General features: G+C 53.2%; 2 protein-coding genes across 6 annotated transcripts in view; one reads left to right on the plus strand and one right to left on the minus strand.

Annotated features, from left to right (window-relative positions):
• The window catches only part of Lims2 (LIM zinc finger domain containing 2), a 34,253-nt gene that overhangs the window by 907 nt on the left and 13,716 nt on the right, over positions 1-19,630 (minus strand). For all 5 annotated transcript variants that reach the window (XM_052156083.1, XM_052156081.1, XM_052156078.1 and 2 more), the window contains exons 2-9: positions 16,217-16,376; positions 13,862-13,928; positions 13,515-13,635; positions 2,993-3,142; positions 2,169-2,319; positions 1,401-1,493; positions 711-759; positions 393-468 (exon numbers count right to left, since the gene is read on the minus strand). In XM_052156083.1, the coding sequence (XP_052012043.1) occupies positions 393-468; positions 711-759; positions 1,401-1,493; positions 2,169-2,319; positions 2,993-3,142; positions 13,515-13,635; positions 13,862-13,928; positions 16,217-16,372 (863 nt within the window). In that variant the 5' untranslated portion in view covers positions 16,373-16,376. The remainder of the gene's footprint in view (positions 1-392; positions 469-710; positions 760-1,400; positions 1,494-2,168; positions 2,320-2,992; positions 3,143-13,514; positions 13,636-13,861; positions 13,929-16,216; positions 16,377-19,630) is intronic.
• On the plus strand, positions 10,016-11,180 carry Gpr17 (G protein-coupled receptor 17). The gene has a single exon (XM_052156084.1). The coding sequence runs from the start codon at positions 10,016-10,018 to the stop codon at positions 11,033-11,035; it is 1,020 nt and encodes a 339-aa protein (XP_052012044.1). The 3' UTR covers positions 11,036-11,180.

Consider the following 19,630-nt stretch of genomic DNA (forward strand, 5'->3'; position numbering starts at 1 on the left):
GCCCAGGGGAAGAAGAGATGAGCCTGTAGGTCTCCCCTCCCTCCTAAACGTTTCTCTTCACAATCCTCTGTGGCCCTCTATCACTCTGGAAACTTCTGGCCCTACCTCACCTCACAATTCTAGCCACCCATACCTTTCTAGGCTTCCTGGGAGAGGCAGTCACCCTGAAGCTTGCTTTTGCAGATGCTGTTCCCTGACACAGAATGTTCTTCCCCCAAAGCTCAGGGTTCTTATAAGTGTGTAACTGCCTCCTTCATCCGTCTCTGGGATCCCTGGGCTACCTCATCCGCCGGCATATTTCTGACACACACACACAGGGCTTGCCCGAGGCCACAGTTCAGGAAAAGCCGGCTGGAGAATCAAGGCTGCGAAGCCCGCCAGCCACTACTCACTTCAGAGTGAGCCTCATGCAGCAGGTGGAGCAGGAGAAGCAGTTCACACACCAGGCTTTGCTGAGGGCTGACACCACTGCGAGGCCAGATGTAGGATTAGCTGGCCCATCCAAGCCAGCTGCATGCCCGGCTAGGCAAAGGCGGAGCCAGATGGGCCTGCAGCTGTGGAACAACCTCCCCTATCAACCCCAATTCCCTCACTCCCCCACATCCCCATAACCCCCTACCACCCCACCAGTCCCTCCCACCACCAAGAGGACAGACAGGTTGGGGGGAAAGCAAGGGAGGAAGGAAGGGGCGTGGGGACAGAGGCCTCACCATCACCCTCTATCACGTGACTGCAGTTGTAGCAGACATCCCCAAAGAGCTGTGGACAAAGCAAGCCGTCAGTGCTGCTCACAGATATAACAACCTCCTGAGCCCTTTCTGAGGATGCCCAGCCCACTGGAAGCACTCCCCAAAAGTGCCACAGGTCAAGACATTGATCCCCAAAGCTCCCATTGCTCCATACTGATGGATCCTACCCAAGTCCTGCAAGAGTGAGGGACAGGGTGGGACCTCCCCCCCCATGTCCCCCCTTCCCCCCTCCCCCATCAGCCTCTGAGGCCACAATGGCAGATCTATCAAATATAGACACTGTGTGGGCAGCTGCTCACGTGTCTTACATATAGGCTTCAAGGCTCCAAGCTGGAACCCAAGGCCTGAGGACACAGGCCTGGCTTCTGGCACACACAACAGACTCCCACTCACATGAGAGGGGACTACATAAGCCCAGAGACCCTAGGAAGCATCTTGTTGTGCTTTTCAGAATGTGAGGACTGTCCCCCCAGAGACAGGACAGCAGAGCCCATAGGACCTCCTCCAACAGGCCACCCAAGCACCACACTGGACATGGAAATGTTTAGACACAGCTCCAGCCCTGCTCTCTTAAGGTCCTGAGCCCCCCACCCCACCCCACCCCACCCCAGCTCCTGCCCTGTGTCTTTTCAGGCTCTGTCCCAGGCTTACCTGGTTGTAGTGGGTCTCACAGTACGCTAGGCCTTTCTTCTCATAGTGCCGGTGCCCCAGAAATGGCTTCTCACACTTGGCGCAGACAAAGTGCTGAAGGAAAGAGGGCATGGCCGTGCACTATTAGGGCTGCACCAGGGACCCCAGAAAACAGGGAAAGGGGATGAGGCTCACAATGGACAGACCTGACACCCGGGTGGATGCTGTAAGAACTGGCTAACCTTATGCCTATGCTAACCCTAATCCTAGTCCAGGATGTTTTCAAAGTCACTGTGTGGTCAAGGGTAATATTGAACTTCTGATTCTATCAAGTGGTAGGGTTACAGGCATGCAGGATTACAGTACGGGGAACCAAACTCAGGTCCTTGTGCATATAAGACAAACACTCTACCAACTGAGTGTAAGAGTGGGCCGGGCAAGAGCTGCCCCAGGAGCCCACCAGCGTCCTATGTGGGGTTGTGCATCTAACAGTAGTTCCTGTCATGCACAGCCCCACAGGGTGCTCTGCACGGACTGTGTCTAAGGTTTGCTCTTAGACACAGACTCTAGAATCTTCCAGAATGCGAAGAGAGCTAAGAGGTAAGGTGAGTGGGCTGCCTGAGCGTGCCTTGTGGGCTCTGGTCTCCTGGCTTCCGTGGAGCTCCCAGCTAGAACGGGAGAGGCTGCCTCCAGAGAGAGGCTTTCAATGCGAACCTCTGGTGCCCGGCCCAGGGTGGGGTTCAGAGGGACTGTGAACCAGGCTTGAATCTGTGCCCGCTCTAGGCTCACCTCCACATGCCACTGTTTGCCCAGGGCGTTGACCACGCGGCCCTCGATGGGCCGGCGGCAGGCCCCACAGATGGGGATGCCCATCTTGTCGTGACAAGGCAGGCAGTAGAGTTCACCCTTCAGCTCTCGGGCGTCAGAGGTCAACTCCTTCCTAGAAGACAGCACAGAAGCCTCTCAGGTACAGTCCCACCAATCTGTAGGGCAGCCACAACCCTTGGTCCAGGGTACTGTGCCTGAGGCCCTTGCTCCGGCTCAACCAGATCCCTCAGATCTCTGGAGACTTTCTGTGTGCACCCCCGACAAGCCCCAGGGCACGGAATCCCCGCCCAGGCCTGCAGAGAGTGCCTGTGTTCTGTCCAGCTAGCTTCCTTAGATAAAGGTCTGTTTCTTCTCATTCCCTCTAAAGCAGACTGTGTGTCTGGGGCAAGCATAGAAGGAATACCAGGGGACTGACTCTATAGGGGATTCTCCTCACCCCCCTACCCCCTCTTCTGTCTTGTCTTTCTTCTCTCTTCTCTCTACAACACCAGTGCCAACTCTACAGTCTCCACTCTTTCCTCTCTGTTGCATCTCAGCCAGCCAGAGTCCTGCAGTCCAGAGGCTGTCCCTTGTACTGCTCTTCTCAAATCACAACCATCCCTGAACAGAGTCTGGAGAGAGGAGCCACCTCCTCCCGCCATCACCCTGAAGGTCTCTGCCCTGTGCACTAAGCGCCCTCTGTGCCTACCTTGTTGGCCTCTGTCCTGGATAAGAATACCAGTAGCCCTGCTCTGTGACAGCTGGCATTGCCTCTGCCCCACACAGGGCCAGGACTGGGCACCTACCCACAGTTGGAGCAGCTGAAGTGGTCCGCGTGGTAAGGATCGTTCTTGAACATGAGGGGCTGTTCATCAATGGCCAGGTGGCACCGCTGGCAGATGAATTTGCCCAGGCCCTTGGCCTTCTCACGGTTGTGGCAAGGCCGGCAGAGGTGCCTGTGGGAGGTTAAGAGAGATGTCAGGGGGGACGATCCTCCCTCTGCCTCTTCCCAGAACAGCCCAGCCATCTCCTGGGAAAGCAAGACTAGAACCCTGCTTGTGCTCCCAGTGGCTGCTGGGTAATCCAAAGATTAAGGAAAGCAAGTTTCTCACGGGGAATTGGACGGCAGGGGAGGATTCTGAAAGGGATGCTCTCCCACACTGGCCAAAGGCCTGTGGGCCAGGTCAGATGGCTCAACAGGTACTTGCTGCCAACCGTAATAACATGGGTTTGAACCCTAACACCCATTTGCTGGGACGCACACCCATACATTAGGATGTCTGTATTTGCCATCTTTGGGAAGTGTGTTTCTTTTCCAAGGCTTCCTGAGCCTAGGACGTTGTATGATACAGAAGGAACATTTAGCTGCCGATTACTGAAAGACTGGTTTTACTTTTCACATGTCTTTCCGTGCAAGCCACAGTGAATGTGAGCCTTAGACCACCACAATGCATGGCGGGATGGCCAAATCCGTGCAGGGCTCGCTCGCCCCTCCCTTTGGAGTCTGCCGGATGAAGAGAGACCCTAATGCTCACAAGCGCTTTCTGTCTATATAGACAAGTAGAGCTGTGTCGCATGGAGGCTCCCAAACCCAGCCACTGACATCACAGAGTCCTTTTTGTGAAGACTTCAGTCATTTCTGATTCTGCTCCTTGCCCTGAGCAACAGCTGTGGCCTTAACAGAGAAGGAAATCAACACAGGTTCTGTTTCCTCATCATTGAGGGTGAAAAGAATTTAGATTCAGGGTCTTCAGGCAAAGATGAGCGAAACCCAGCCAATGTCCCTCCATCCCCATGGTCCACTTGTCACTCCAATAGTGTAATCCTGCTGGGACCTGGCCCTCCATCCCAGGCTCCAAAACTCCACTGGCAAGTCTCCACAGCCAACTGACCACTGGCCCTTTCAGTGTGCATGTAGGTATGTGTTGTGTATACATATTTGTGTGGATTGTGCACCTGTGCATGCAGATGTGTGTGCAGGTGTATGCACATGTCTTAAGGCCAGAGGTCAATCTCGGGTCAAAGTTCAATTGTTCCCCATCTTACTTTTTTGACTCGGGACTTCTCACTGAATGTGGAACTCACCCACCATCTTGACTAAATCAGCCAGTGAGCTCTCTGGGATCTGCCGATCTCTACCTCCCCAGAACTCAGGCTATAGACACATGCCACATGCTTTACACGGCTGTGAGGGATTGACCTCAAGTTTGTATGCTTTCAGAGAATAACTGAGCCATCGCCCCAGCCCACACCATTAGCCCAGTCCACAGGCTTGTCACAGAGAGCGACTGTCACTCAAGAACCCCCCAGCCAGGTGGATCTTCCGCTCCCTCTGTGCTGTTGGGGATTATGCGGCAGAGCATAACTCTCTTCCTGCCTCGGGTCTTATCTTCTTAGCTTAGCCCAGTGCTAGAGGCCCAAGCAAGCTTTCTGCTGCTACTTGCCAATGTGCTGACTGTACCTCCACCAAACCATGGATACTCATCATTGAGAAGTAGCTGAGTGTCTTAGTCAGGGTTTCTATTCCTGCACAAACATCATGACCAAGAAGCAAGTTGGGGAGAAAAGGGTTTATTCACCTTATACTTCCACACTGCTGTTCATCACCAAAGGAAGTCAGGACTGGAACTCAAGCAGGTCAGGAAGCAGGAACTGATGCAGAGGCCATGGAGGGATGTTCCTTACTGGCTTGCTTCCCCTGGCTTGCTCAGCCTGCTCTCTTATAGAACCCAGGACTACCAGCCCAGAGGTGGTACCACCCACAAGGGGCCCTCTGCCCTTGATCACTAATTGAGAAAATGTTTTACAGTTGGATCTCAATGGAGGCACTTCCTCACCTGAAGCTCTGTTCTCTGTGATAACTCCAGCTTATGTCAAGTTGACACAAAAATTAGCCCAGTACACTCAGGGTCAATGAATTGAATATGTGCGTGAAGGACAGAGGCAGCAGGCATAATCTCTTCATGACAACAGGGCCAATCAGAAGCTGGGGCCAGTGTCTGAGCCCAAGTCCTCCTAATAGGCAGCAGATGTGACCTGTGGCTATAACCTTCAATTCTGTGACCCTATCTTCACCCAGGCATCTGTGCCCTGACCTCACCCAAGACATGTACACAGCAGCCAAGGACACGGGTGCCTTGCCCAGTCACCTGCTATAGCCAGCTCCCTCTGCCTGTGTCTCCGTCCCAGTCACGGCCTTATTTCCCATGACTCCATTCTAAAGTTTGCAGCTCCTCCTTGAAATTAACACAGCATTCAACCAATACCAAAGAATTACGCTTCAAAGCCATACAAGATATGGTGGCTCTCACACCACAGGTCAGGGGGCTAAGGCAGGAGGATCATGGGTTTGAGCCAGCCTCGTCTAAACAGCGAGACCCTGTGTTGAAATCCAGGCACTAGATAGATCAGTTAATAAATGACTTGGGTTTTGTAAACATAAAGTCCTGAGTTCAATTCCCAGAATCCAAACTTCACTAAAATTGGACATGGGCCATTCAGGTGGCCCTCAGCAGGGCCTCAGCAGGCAAAGGTGCTTGACATAGGGTCTAACAGCCTGAATCCCATCCCGAGAACCCACTTGGTGAAAGGAGAAAACCACCTCTTACTGACCTCTGATTTCAATTGCATGCCATGGCACGTATATATCCACATCCCTAAGTAATCATAGTAAGTCGTTTTTAAAAGCTGGGCAAGGTGATGTACATTTATAACCTTGATGCTGGGGAAGAGACAGATGAATGCCTGGGGTTCACCACGGGCCAGTGAAAGACCCTGTCTCAAAAAAAAAAATCAACAACAACAAAACGGGGTGGGTGGGTGGATGGTATTTAAAAACAACTTCTGAGGTTGACCTCAGACCTCCACACACACTGCATAAACACATGAACACACACACACACACACAGAGAGAGAGAGAGAGAGAGAGAGAGAGAGAGAGAGAGAGAGAGAGAGAGAGAGAGAGAAATGTGAAACACATACACAGTTCAGCTCCCTAAAATTCTACTGCAGAATTGTGAAATTATTGATGTCCTTGAAGCCACCACCGAAGCAGAAAGCCTATGGTGAGCTGACAATGTAACTCAAGGCCCAGTATGCACAAGGCTCTCAAATCAATTCTAAGCACCAGAAAAATGAAGAAAAAAAAAAAGTATGTGAGCCTCAGAGTGCTCTGGTCAGGGCCGTCGGTCTCATGTCCGGCAGTGTGAGCCAGCACCGGCAGCCAGTGCTCTTAACCACTGAGCCATCTCTCCAACCTATATATTTTTACTACTTTTATTTTTATTTTTACGCAGGTATGTTTGTGAGTGTATGTCATGTGTACACAAGCCCATGGAAGGTGTCAGAGCCCTGGGAACCCGACTATAAGCAGTTGTAAACTCCAAACATGATGCTAGGCACAAAACCCAGGTCCTCTGGAAAAGCAGCAAGTGCTCCTAACCACCAAGCCGTTCTCCAGCCTCACCCCTTGTGCTTATCCACAGCGTGTCCCACGGGGCCTGGGACTTGCTGGTTTGGCTAGGATAGCTGGCCGGGAGCCCCGAGGACCTGCCCATCTCCACCTCCCAGTGCTGAGAACATAAACAGATGCTACCACACCAAGTTTTTTCACATGAGTTTTGGGATTCAAACGCCGGCCTTCTTGCTTCTGTGGAAGACACTTGAGTCACACACAAGTTACACGAACACACCCAGCTCCTTAGATAGCTCTTTATTTTTCTCTAAGATGTCTTTATGAAATGAATTATGAAATAAGATGTTTATGAACTTCCTCACCACCTAGACACCCATCTGGGTTTCCTGGTTTATGTACACATGTGTATGCTACACACACACACACACACACACACACACACAAAGAAAAAGGGAAAGTCAAGTGTAAGAATTCTCCTGTCAGAATGCATCAGGCAAACAGAACAGAACAGAACAGACACACATAGCCTGGTATCTGCGGTGACATGTGCTGGGGTTTAGAGCCAGGCTTTGCCACTTGCTAGAATTTGCCTGGGGGCTTGGGGAAGGGAGGAGTGACTTCACTTCTCTTATCTTTGGCTTCTTCCACTGTCGAATGCAGTGAAATTCCCAGCTGCACGATGCTATGTCCTCTCCAGGTATTAACCACACATAATTGTAAATGTTTTGTATCACGTTTTGGGGACGGGATCTCATGTAACTCAAGCCGGCTTCTTTATACTCACTGTGTGGAAGAAGATGACCTTGAACCTCTCATCTTCCTGCCTCTACTTCCCAAGTGCAGCGAACATAGGAATGAACACCACGCAGTTTAGCCGGCATTGGGGATGGAACCCAGGGCTTTGTGACCAAACTGAACAAGCCCTGTTAACAACTGACCTATAACCCCAACCATAAGTTCAAAATTTTTAACTGAAAAGTTTAAGTCTTTGGAAACTAACACTGCTGGTTTGGCTGCACTGTATGGCTGCTCTGTTAGTGATATCAGCCGCGATGAACTTCGATGAGTCACGGACAACACCCAGCACATCCCTGCTGGGAGTCACCCCAGCAGGAGCAAGCCTTGGTCGGGGAACCACTGAGGCCTTCCTGCTCACCATCCTCTGCTGAGAGGCCCTCCCAGGCAAGAGCCAGGCCTGCTGGGCTGAGCTGCATCCCCACAGCACAGACAGCACCCCCATTATAAGGCGCCTGCAGCTGTGCAGGGCTCTACATAAAGGCCATGATTTATTCCATACACCCGAAAGGGGCCTAATTATACAAGACAGGACACAAGGACCCTACAGCAAGTGTCTGAAAGAATCCCCTCTCATCTAGCCCAAGACTCCTCAGCTTCAACCCTGGCATGCATAACAACACCCCCAGCCCCCACCCCCAACCCCAACCCAGTGAGCTTGGGATCCTGGCCTGTTGCCATGGTAGCTGACCCCTCCCTATCCCCCTCCCCACTTGAAGAAAATCATCTCCTTCTGAAATGTCCTGTTGTGTCTATCAACTCTCACCAAAGACCCCCGCCCGACCCAGGCCTTACCCACTCCCAGGCTCCCAGGACAGTCACACACTTGGCCTCTGTGATGCTCAGTGGCCTGGCTGGGGGATGGGGGGTATGTACACTCTGAGGACACACTGGAATATTCAGTATGTGCTCCATGGAAGCAGACCCAGCTGGAGGAGCAGCCTACCCCACAAAGGACCCTTCAGGAATGAAGCAGCTTTTCAGGTTCAGAGGAGCCGTGGACTTTCCTGCTCTCCTTAAATAGTCAAGCCTTCCTCCTAGGGCTACAAGGAGTCTACCCGGAGCACCACCTGGAGCACCACCCAGAGCACCACCTGCAGCACCACCCGGCAGCCGGATCACAGCTTCCCCGCTTCCCCCAGCCTCCTGTGCTTTCCTTCCTGGGTCATCTGCAAGAGGTAAGACACAGGGGAGGGCAGTGAGGGGCAGAGAGCCTCAGGAGATTGAGTGCAGGTAGCAGAGTTGAGGGGCCTCTGTGCGGTCACACACGGTTCTAAGCTGTTTAATAATTTCCACAATCCTGAAATTCTTACTTTTTAGAATTATTGTTATATTTTTGAAGCCATGGCTTCATGTAGCCTAGGTTAGCCTTGAACTCTCTTTCTAATGGAGAATGACCCTGACCTCCTGACCCTCATGCTTTCAAGGGTTGTGATTATAGGTACTTGCCATCACAACTAGTTTTTATGTGCTGGGGATCAAACCCAGGGCCTCGTGCACCCCAGCGAGCACTTGACACCTAAGACACACCCCTAGCCCCACCCCGATTCTTACTTTCTGAGCAGGGGGCTATACATTTTCACTTTACCCTGAGCCCCCAAAGTGGAAATGCCCCCCAAAGGACAACAGACAACTCCAGTGCATGTTGTGTGACTCCACCCTCTGGCCACAGTGCTTCCACCCCACACACACACCAAGAGGTGAGACTGTGCTCTGAAAGAGGCAGGACTTCCACACCCCAACTTGAGCTAAGGAACACTTAGCCTGGGAAGGGACTCCCTGCTGGTCTGAGGCCCTGGCAAAGGTTTCCCAAACCCAACTCTCACCCAGAAAACCTGGTCACAATGGAGCTGACCAGCTAAATGTGGAAAACTCCAGAGACGCTCGCTCGGGCTCTCGGGAGCTGTGACAGGAGGCATGTGCAGGATAGCTGCGATAGAGCCCTGCTGGCAAGATCAGTGATGCATTGCTCATTGCAGACCAGGCTAGCAGGTGGGGGAGGCCCTGGGACTCGGAGGGAGTCACCCAGCAAGCCAACACTACACAACTGGTGCCGAGAGCGAGCGTGAGGCTCTTAGCAGCAGCTCCAACTTAACTCCCCTATGGGGAGTGCATTTAAGGGACCCCCACAATGCTACCTCTGCCTTGGAATTGGAAAAGAAAATAAGGGCGTGTCCTGCCCTCACAAGCCCAGACACCCAAAATTGCTTCCCTTTCCCTCCAGCGCTAACTCCGCCCTCTGGGGCTGAGGGAGTAACTAGGCACTGGGGCAGAAAGGTAGCTTCCAGGTTCTGAGCTTAACAGCAACTTCCCCGAGGCCCTCCTCACTGAAGGGGGAAACCAAGCCTCGGTTGGAGTTAGCCTTTGACTCAAGTCCAAAGTGCCTCCAAGGCTCAGCCAACTCCAATAGACACAGAAAACCCACCAGACACGGGAGTTTCCCTAGGCAATTTATCAGTTATGCCAAACTTAGATTAGCTATGTTCCTCCCAAGTTAGTGGCGGGAGACTCTGAGGGCATCAGAGGCCCTGCCTCTGACTTTGGGGGGTGCATTCTGGGACCTGCAAACTGTTTCTGCATTCCCTAGAGCTCATCCCTCTGTTCGGCTTTTAGCCACAAGATGAACGGTCTGGAGGCAGCCCTTCCGAGTCTGACTGACAACTCTTCCCTGACTTACTCTGAGGAGTGCGGACAAGAGACCCCCCTGGAGAACATGCTCTTCGCCTGCTTCTATCTCCTGGACTTTATCCTAGCGTTTGTGGGCAATGCTCTGGCCCTCTGGCTTTTCATATGGGACCACAAGTCAGGCACTCCGGCCAACGTGTTCCTGATGCACCTGGCTGTGGCCGACTTGTCCTGCGTGCTGGTCCTGCCTACCCGCTTGGTTTATCACTTCTCTGGGAATCACTGGCCATTTGGGGAAATCCCATGCCGACTCACTGGCTTCCTCTTCTACCTGAATATGTACGCCAGCATCTACTTCCTCACCTGCATCAGCGCTGACCGCTTCCTGGCCATTGTGCACCCTGTCAAGTCCCTCAAGCTTCGAAGACCTCTCTACGCCCACCTCGCCTGCGCCTTCCTGTGGATCGTGGTGGCGGTGGCCATGGCCCCACTGCTAGTCAGCCCACAGACTGTGCAGACCAATCACACAGTTGTCTGCCTGCAGCTGTACCGGGAGAAGGCCTCCCATCATGCCCTGGCATCCCTGGCTGTGGCCTTTACCTTCCCGTTCATCACCACGGTCACCTGCTACCTGCTGATCATCCGCAGCCTGCGCCAGGGCCCCCGTATAGAGAAGCACCTCAAGAACAAAGCCGTCCGCATGATCGCTATGGTGCTGGCCATCTTCCTGATCTGTTTTGTGCCCTACCACATCCACCGTTCAGTCTACGTGCTTCACTACCGTGGCGGTGGGACTTCGTGCGCAGCTCAGCGTGCCCTGGCCCTGGGCAACCGGATCACCTCCTGCCTCACCAGCCTCAACGGGGCCCTGGATCCGGTCATGTACTTCTTTGTGGCGGAGAAGTTCCGCCACGCCTTGTGCAACTTGCTCTGCAGCAAAAGGCTCGCAGGTCCACCTCCCAGCTTCGAAGGGAAAACCAACGAGAGCTCCCTGAGTGCCCGATCGGAGCTGTGAGCCCGCGCATGCGTGCTGTGAGCCTCGGGGGAGATCCTGTCACCAGGCCAGCTGTAGACTGTTGCAGGAAGACCAGCTATCACCTGGGGCACACGCTACCAGAGCCAGCTAAAGAAGTCCATCTTCCTTCACTATTCCTGAGCAAACCGACGGATAGGTCAGGAGTTCTCGCCCTGCTCCAAGGCCTCAACTGTAAAGGCATCCAGTCTGAGTAACTCCATCCAGAGGGAGGATAACTGCAGGGATGCCCTGCCCACCCCTCCACAGGACTGGGTTGGCCTGGCTTCTGTACAGCTCCCAGACACTCAGTGACTTCACTGGTGCTAAATAGGGAAAAGAGCCACAGGGACATTTCTGGAACAATGGGAATCTTTCTTCTCTACTAAACCTCTAGCTTCTTTCATACTACAGATGCCCCCAGAAACAAAGCCCTACAGAGTAACCCAGAAAGCGAGCTGCCCAAGGCCCAGGAGAAGAGGCAGCACCAAGGTCAATGGAACTAGATGGACGTTTAATATTTCCTTTGAAGTGTATGGTATATCAAATGTTGCTTAAGGTGCCTTTGCCCCATGTTTAGGCGACACAGACTCTAATGATAATCACATGTGAGCATAGTTCAGATTGGTTGCTTGTGAACCCAGCAAATATAGTTCTGGTCTCAACCCCTCCTGGTGACAGAGGGGGCAAAGACCCAGGCAGGAAGGAAGGACACTTTCGTGAGGAGCTAGAGGGTCTCCGGAAGTCAGCACGCCATGTCCCCACACCTGCCTCAAACCTGGCACTCCCCAGAGTTTCTCAGTAGACTGTGGCCTACTAATGACAGCCATTAGAGCCCACTGCAAGCAGATGTGTGAACTTGTCTCCAGCTCTACCCAGAAGGGATATCCTGAGCCCCACTCCCTCCCAAGAGGCTTCTGCCATCCTGGCTGCCTGGCTCTGAGCTGTTGAACTTGCCAGTGTGTGGTGACCACTCTCTAATGTGTCCTTTTTTTTCTACTTGTTTGTAATATTCTCAAACATAACTGAGTCTTAAGAGGAAGGAGATTGTCGTGCTGGTTCAACATGATATCCCTCCCCTGAAATTCTCATCCCTTCCACCCAAGGACGACCAAGTAGGGAAACACCCCCCTTGTTGTGGTTCTGGTGGCCTTGTGGCATGTCTGCCCAGGCAGACCTGAAGCTGGGCATCATGGAGTTCCGAGTGCCATTCTAGGTGATGGGGGCTCTCAAACTGTACCCTGCCTATCACTAGGGAAACCCTAAGATGACCCTGATGCTCAGCCCTGCTCTTACCCAGTGCTGGTCTGTCTGCCCCATGGCCCCTAACCAAGACAACCTGCTGGATACAAGATGGTGCTGGCCAGGACCAGCACGAGGCCACGGAATGGAATAGCAAGGGGGCAAGATCACCACAAGCTATGACAGGAGGGACAGAGGGGGCAAAGAACCAGACAGGAAGGGCAGTCTCGTGGGAAACTGGAGGGTCTCTGGGAGTCAGCACTGCCTTTCCTGGCACAGGGGTGAAGACGCAGACTTGGGTCAGAGGAGGAGACATTTGCAGCCCTAGTTGGGACCTGTTGCGTTCGAATCTCAAATGGAGATGCCACACCAGTAGGAGAATTGAGCAAAGGAGAGCTCTGGAGGGGACCCCTGGATTGTCCAGACGCACCATGGAGAGGCCCAAGACTTCATCTTCAAAGGCAGACATGGACACGGGGGGCAGAAGAACAGCTCTGGGTGGAGGGAGAGGCTGAGGGAGACTAGCACAGCACAGAAATCTCACTGAGAGTAGACGTGGAAGTCCGGCTGTGAGGGCACTCGGGGGTCATGGGGAGGACCTGGTGACACCCAGGCTTGGCCTGAGTTAAGAGAAGCTGTGCTGGGGAGGGCTTTGGGGCACACAGGCATTGCTGGGTGCTCCCCCAAAGCTTTCCCAAGCAGGCAGGAGACAAGCTCATGGCTGCTGGGAAGGTGTAGAGCCCACGGTGAGGGGGGCAGGGGTGAGAAGAGAGAGTAAGACCTCCTGGAAGGGCAACAGGCAGAGTACCAGTGAGGCTCACAGTCCTGAATGTGGAGTAAATTGGGCGACCCGGTCCAGCCGTGTGAATGCAGGAGGAAGGCAGACAGAGGGGGTCAGCATGGTGAGGTAGCAGCAGGCGGGGTGTCGGGGGTAATTAGAATTTGCCAACTTAAAACTCCTCATCCATCCATTGCCACTCAAGGCCCTTCAAGCCTGCTGTTCCCAAAGGAGCACCCCTTCCCAGAGGGAGCTCTGTCTATCCTTATTCTCCTGCCTCCATCCTCATCCATACCCTGGCGTGGGGGGTGGGGGGCGCTGTGTTCTCCATCTAGCCAGGGTAGGACAAGGCCCACAGCCAGATCAGTAGAGGATGGTGCAGAGCCTACTGGGCAGGACCACAGACAGCACTTAGAGTGGGACCAAGACCCTCCCCTCTGCCCACGACGGCCGCTGGCTCACCTGCCTGCGTTCTTCACAAAGCCCAGGTCGGCCAGCTCCACGTCACACAACTCACAGCGGAAGCAGCCCGGATGCCAGTTGGCGTTCATGGCCTTGATCACACGGCCAATGACAAACTCACCTGGAAGGAGAGAGACCTCATCTGTGAGGGCTCACTCTCCATCCTTCAGTCAAGTCCTGTGTACCCAGTGTTCCTCCCAGTTCAGCCTTGCCCAACACCCCTCTTTTAGGGCTGTGGAGTCAATGCTCAGGAAGACAGGGAAAGTCCCCAGGCTAAGTACTGCCAGTGCTATCTCTTACCCCACTTGTCCCCTTCCCGCTTGCTAAGTGCCGTCACCAGCTCTTACCACAGAATCCGCAGCACGGGGCAAACAGCATTTGGAAGTCATGTTCGCAGTACTTCCGGCCCTCAAACTGCAAATGGGGACCACAGAAAAAAGACACAGGAGTCATTTGGTGTCTCTACAAGCCTTTGCCCCCCTAATAAACAGCAGGGGTCTGAGGGCCTGAGACGGGGGAGCTACCTGGAGCAGGGGTCTAGCCCATGTAGTCTAGCAAAGGGCAAAGCAGGGGTTTCACAGAGATACTGTGGTCCGAGGCCAGCTCTTAGGGATTCTGCTGTCTGCTGAGGGAGAGGGGTTTGACCTGTGGGTCCTGACCACAGGCCAAGCTGAGGTGGGGGCCGGGGCCAGGGGAGGATGGGGCAAATCTTGAGTTATATGTGCTACTCTGTCTGACCAGCTCTGTTCCTCCAGAGACTACAAAAGGGCCAAAGAGAGAAGAAATTCCTCAGGGAGGGCCTGAGGAATTTGGGGGTGGAGGGACAAAGAAAAGCAGAGCGGTGCTTCAGTCAGCCACTGTCCTGTGTTGTCCCCAAGTATGACCAAAGCTTGCCCTGCCTTTCTCTCCCTTAACAATTTGCTTAAGAAAAATCTGGGGCTGGGGCTGTAGCTCGGTTTGTCTTGCCTAACATGGAAAGGTCTTGGTTTGTTTCACATAATTGTGTAAATGGGGTACAGTAGTGATACCTGTGATCTCAGCAGGGGGGGGGGGCGAGGGGGCGGGATGGAGGGCGGGATGGAAGCAGGACGCACCGGAAGTTCAGTCATCTTGCCACGTGCGGCTCTCCACTGTGAGCGGAGCGGAGGGAGGCCGGAGGTTGAGGCTCGAGCTTCCTGGGAAGTAACACCTCCCAAGCCCTGCTGTGCTAGGCTTACTTGTGGTCTAACAGCCCTCACAGAGCCCTGCCCAACCCTCCCATGCCTCTCCAGACAGCATCTCTCCGGAGCCGGGAGCCTGGACCGCGATGGGAGCTCCTCATCTGACCATATCTGCATCAGTGATACCGACAGCTCACAGGAGAGCACAGCCCCCTCGAGCTCTGCCCCCCTCCACTGCAGCCCAGCAGAGTGACCGGTGGTGTTTAACCAGCTCTGAGGGAGGCAGCAGGGGCCTTGCCTCTGGGTCTGCCAGGCACTGTGGTGTAAATCTAACTGCAAGACTGATGTCACCACGGAGACAAAAATAATCTCTGGTGCACAAACGTGAAAGTCTAACAAATAACGGAAAGTCGGATGTCTTGTGTACGTGTTATCATCGTTTTTAATAAAGCACTATAGCTATGTACACTGATATGGTTTATTATATATAAGTCTGTGTCTGTGTGTATGTGGGTGTTTCCCCTTTTTGAGACAGAGTCTCTCACCAGCCTGAAGCTGACTGGCATGTGAGCCTCGGGGATCCACCCGGCTCTGCTTTTCCAGTGCTGGGGCTACAGCACAAGCCACCAAGCGCTGCTTTTTGACATTAGTTCTTGGGATTAAACTCACTACGCAGCCTCCCACAATCTGGTGTTACAGACACGTGCTGCACGCCCTGAGTCACAGGGGTCCTTTTCACACATTGGACAGTGCTGTGACTCCTCTGTTCCAAACCTGGCTGCCTCAATCTCTTACACAAAAGAAGCTCAAGGTCCCTAGGGAGCTGATAAGGTAGAAAGATGGAGAGAGCATCTCTATTTCCCACCACTCTCCCGCTCATTTCTCTGCTTCGACTTCTACCACACCAGCCTCTCCCCAGACACCCCAGACACCCCACATGCTCCCGCTTCAATATCTTTACATATGCTGTGCCCTCTGCCGAGATCTTTTTCTGCAGAGGAGTGTGTGTGTGTGCATGCATGCATGTCTCTCTGTGTGTGCATGTATGTGTATGTATGTGTGTGTGTCTGTGTTTATGTCTCTGAATATATCTGTGGGTATATGTATGTGTATGTGTGTGTGTCTGTGGGAGTATCTGTGTGCATGGAAGGGTGCAGTGTGTGTGTGTGTGTGTGTGTGTGTGTGTGTGTTTATCTGTGTGTGTGTCATCAAACACCACCTGGTAACGCAACTCCAAACACGAGAATGCTTATTTCTGAAGCACCCTCACCAGACAATACAAGCACTCAGCCATTGATCGCATTTGCCCCCTGACCCAATGAAGAACAACCACCAGGATATGGGTTTATCCTACCCCAGGACCTGCCCGGAGCCTGTCCAGGGGGAGACTGAATGAAATAGAGTGATTCCAGAAGTTCCTAAGGGAAGGATAGACCAGCATCCTGTGGGAAACTCAGCTTTGCAGCCTCAGAGCCTGGCAGGGTCACAGAGCAGCCAGGAGCCCTCCAAGGACAGGCTACCTACCCCCCAGAACCTCCTCACCTCATAGAAGAGCCCCTCCGGAAATGGCCGGAAGCACTGTGCACACACGAAGCAGTGCTCGTGGTAGAGTTCCCCATTGCTGTTGACGATGCGCTCCGTGGGGGCAAACCGGGCCTGGCAGCGCTGGCACAGGGCATCGGCCAAACATTCAGACATGTTGCTGGAGGGGACGGGAGGAGGAGAAGGAGAAGGTCACACCGGGTAGCAGGCTGGCAGGGCAGGCCTAGGGACACATCCCCGCTCAAAGGTTGAGGTGAATCCAACCTTTAAGGACAACGAACACGACACTTAAAAACATGAAATTGTATATGTGTACATACACATGTATGGGGGCGGTACACATGTATGTATGACCCCAAGACAGAAGGTCATCTCAGCTGCTGTTCCTCAGGCACCATCCACTTTTTTTTTTAATTTTATTTTTTACTCATTCACTTTACATCCCACTCACTCTCCCTCCCAGTCACTCCCTCCCACAATCCTTCCCCCCCACCCCGTTCCCCCATCACCTTCTCCTCTCAGCAGGTGGGAGCCCCCTTGACTATCCCCCCACCCTGGCACTTCAAGTCAGTTAGTAGACCCTTTGCCTAGATGCAAGAAAGCAGTGAACTGATCCTTAGGCTGCATGATACTGTGTATGGTGGTGCGCTCCTGTAGCCCCAGCGCAGGGCAGGGGGGCTGGGGGATGAGGCCATCATCAGCTTATCTGAACTACATGAGACCCTGTCCGAAAGGAAAAAGAAGAAAGAAAAGGGAAAGAGAGAGAAGAGGCAGAAAAGAGAAAGAGGATATATTCCTTCCCAAATCTCCAAATCCATCCCAAACCTGTTGGGGAATTACAGCTTCTTGAGGATCCTTTATACCCTTTTGGGTCAACAGCTTGGTTCCTTTTGTTTAAATCAAGAACTCCTCAAATACATCATACCTATCACAACAAAGAACTGGCATAAGGTATTGTTAAGTTCAAAGAAATCCGACATCAGGCATTGTGTAACAAGTGTATACTCGTGCATGCTACTAGAATCCTGCTGGGGCCCACAGCCCTCCTTGTGCCGTGGCCAAGGTGTTTGTTATATCCATCCTGAGGTCATTCTCACCTGCACCCTGGCACCAGAGTTCATACCATACACAACCAAGGTTGACCAGGGAGGGTTCCATTCCAGCAGGCCACACAAGGTAAACCACAGGTCCCTATCTGAGCAACGGGATGACCTAGGCCTGTGCTGGCCTGTGGTGGGCCCTCGAGGTTGAACCAGCATACGGCAGGCATTTTGCAGATAAGCACTGATCCAGATAGCGGCTGAGTCACTGCGGCCTACGAAATACCTACCCTCTGTCCCAGTTCTCAGCCAAAGATGGTATGTGCGCACACAGACGTGTGCGCTTGAGTTCCTGTGGGTGTGGAGGTCAGGGGCTGAGGTCACATGTTTTCCTTAATTTCTTATTTTTAGACAGAGTCTCTTACTGATCCTGGAGCTCGCTGGCTTATCTAGGCCAGTGGACTACAGAGATCTGCTTGTTTCTGCCCACCTGGGAGGCTGGGGTCACAGATAAGGGGTCAACCTTTTTTTTAAGATGGGGGGGGGGGTCTGAACTCTGGTCCTCCAGCCTGCACACTAAGCACTTTATCACCTGAGTCACTTCCCCAGCCCCACAAAGACTTTGTGCAGGGCTCAGTCCTCCAGCGCCTAACTTACCTGTCACTGGCAGGAAGTTCAGAGAAACCCGAGAGGAGAGGTGTCAACTGTCTTTGCCTCTCCGGTTATCAGGTCCTCAGCCTGCCCACCTGTGACCATGGCTCCCTGGCCCTCTTCCCTCACACTTCCTCCGTCTCCTCCTCTGGGACCACTTATTCCGTAATGCCAGTGACCCTGTGCCACTGACCCAATGATCCCTCTCCCTAAGCTCTTTACAAGTTTCTTCCAGCCAGATAGCCCTGGGACAAATGTCTAGGAGCCATACCCTCAGTTCTCTCTCCTGAGATACTCCCAGAATCCTCCTCATCCAGGTTAACCCTTGGAGCTACTGTGGCGACCATCCCAAACCCATCTTCTTTCTCTGCCCTGACAAGTTCCTAGGGAATCAGGCAGTTACAGCTTTAGAGTCTGTCTAACCTGTGCTGAAACCACGGCCATATTTTGTTTGGTTAGTGATGTCTTTATCCGGTGGAGCCCAGGTCTAAGCCTCCATAAAGTGGCAATAAAATGGCCCATTCTGTAGCTGAGGATGTGGCTCAGCTGGTAGAGTGCTTACCTAACACCCCCCAGGCCCTGGGTTCAGTCCTCAGCACAGCATAAAACCAAGTCTGTAATCCCACTACTTGGGAGGCGGAGGCTGGATCAAAAGTGCATTGTGAGCCAAGGCTAGCCTGGGACACGTGAGACTGACTCATAAAATAATCTCAATCTGAAAGTCACTAAAGGGATAACCTTTTCAACTGTTCTAAGATGCCTTAACCTATCCAAGCTACAGACTGCATCAAACCCAGCTCCCAACAAGTGGCGCCGGCTCCCTTGACCCTGTCTCCAACCCAGCCCTGTTCCTGTGCCTTGGGTGGCCAGCCTCTCCGAAGGACAAGGAGGGGTTTCCGAAGCAAGTACTGCAGGCAAGTACAAGTTTTTCCGGCCATTGTTGTCTGCAACTCCGCCCAGCATCTCCCCATTTACCTGAACTCATTGCAAGCCCTACTTGGTCTGAGTGGGGGCACTGCAGGTACAGACCCCACCCAGATAGCCCGCCTGGCCAGCAGCCCAACCACTGCCATCACCCCCTCCCCCCACCTCCCCCCTGGTAGGGCCTAACAATGGCAGGCTCCTCGGCGGGGCGGGACAGGAACTCAGGTTATGGATCGCTAAAGGGCAGCGGGGTCAGATCTGAAATAGAAAGAACACTGTTCCTGCTGCGGGGTACAGCCAGCACCCAGAAAGCTGGGCCAGGGGTGGTGGTGGTGGAGGGGGGTGGGGGGCGAGGGGGCGGAGACTGGGCAGGTCCCAAAACAAGGCAGGTTTCCATCTGTTCGGATACGGTGGGGGAACCTGAGCTCTTGGGCACACTGAGGTGGGAAGTGGAGAGAGTACAAGCCCTTTAGGAATCCTTGGACCGGTTAAGGAACTTCTGACTAACCAGGACACAGTGGCATACATGTCTTTAATCCTAGCACACTAGAGGCTGAGACAGTAGGATTTCTGTAAGTTCAATCAAGGCCAGCATGATCTATATCACGAGTTCCAGACCACCAGGGCCACAAAATGAGACCCTGACTAAAAGTTAAAGAAGAAGGGGAAGAAGAGAAGGAGGAGGAGAGACGAGGAAGAGGAGGAGGAAGAAAAAGAAATAATTGCTACTACTACTACAACTGCAGGTCACACCTTTGTTCTGTTCGCCTTGCTTCCTTCTCTGGGAGCTTGCAGTATG

Source organism: Apodemus sylvaticus, chromosome 13, assembly GCF_947179515.1.
Source record: "Apodemus sylvaticus chromosome 13, mApoSyl1.1, whole genome shotgun sequence".
Classification (NCBI taxonomy): Eukaryota; Metazoa; Chordata; class Mammalia; order Rodentia; family Muridae; genus Apodemus; species Apodemus sylvaticus.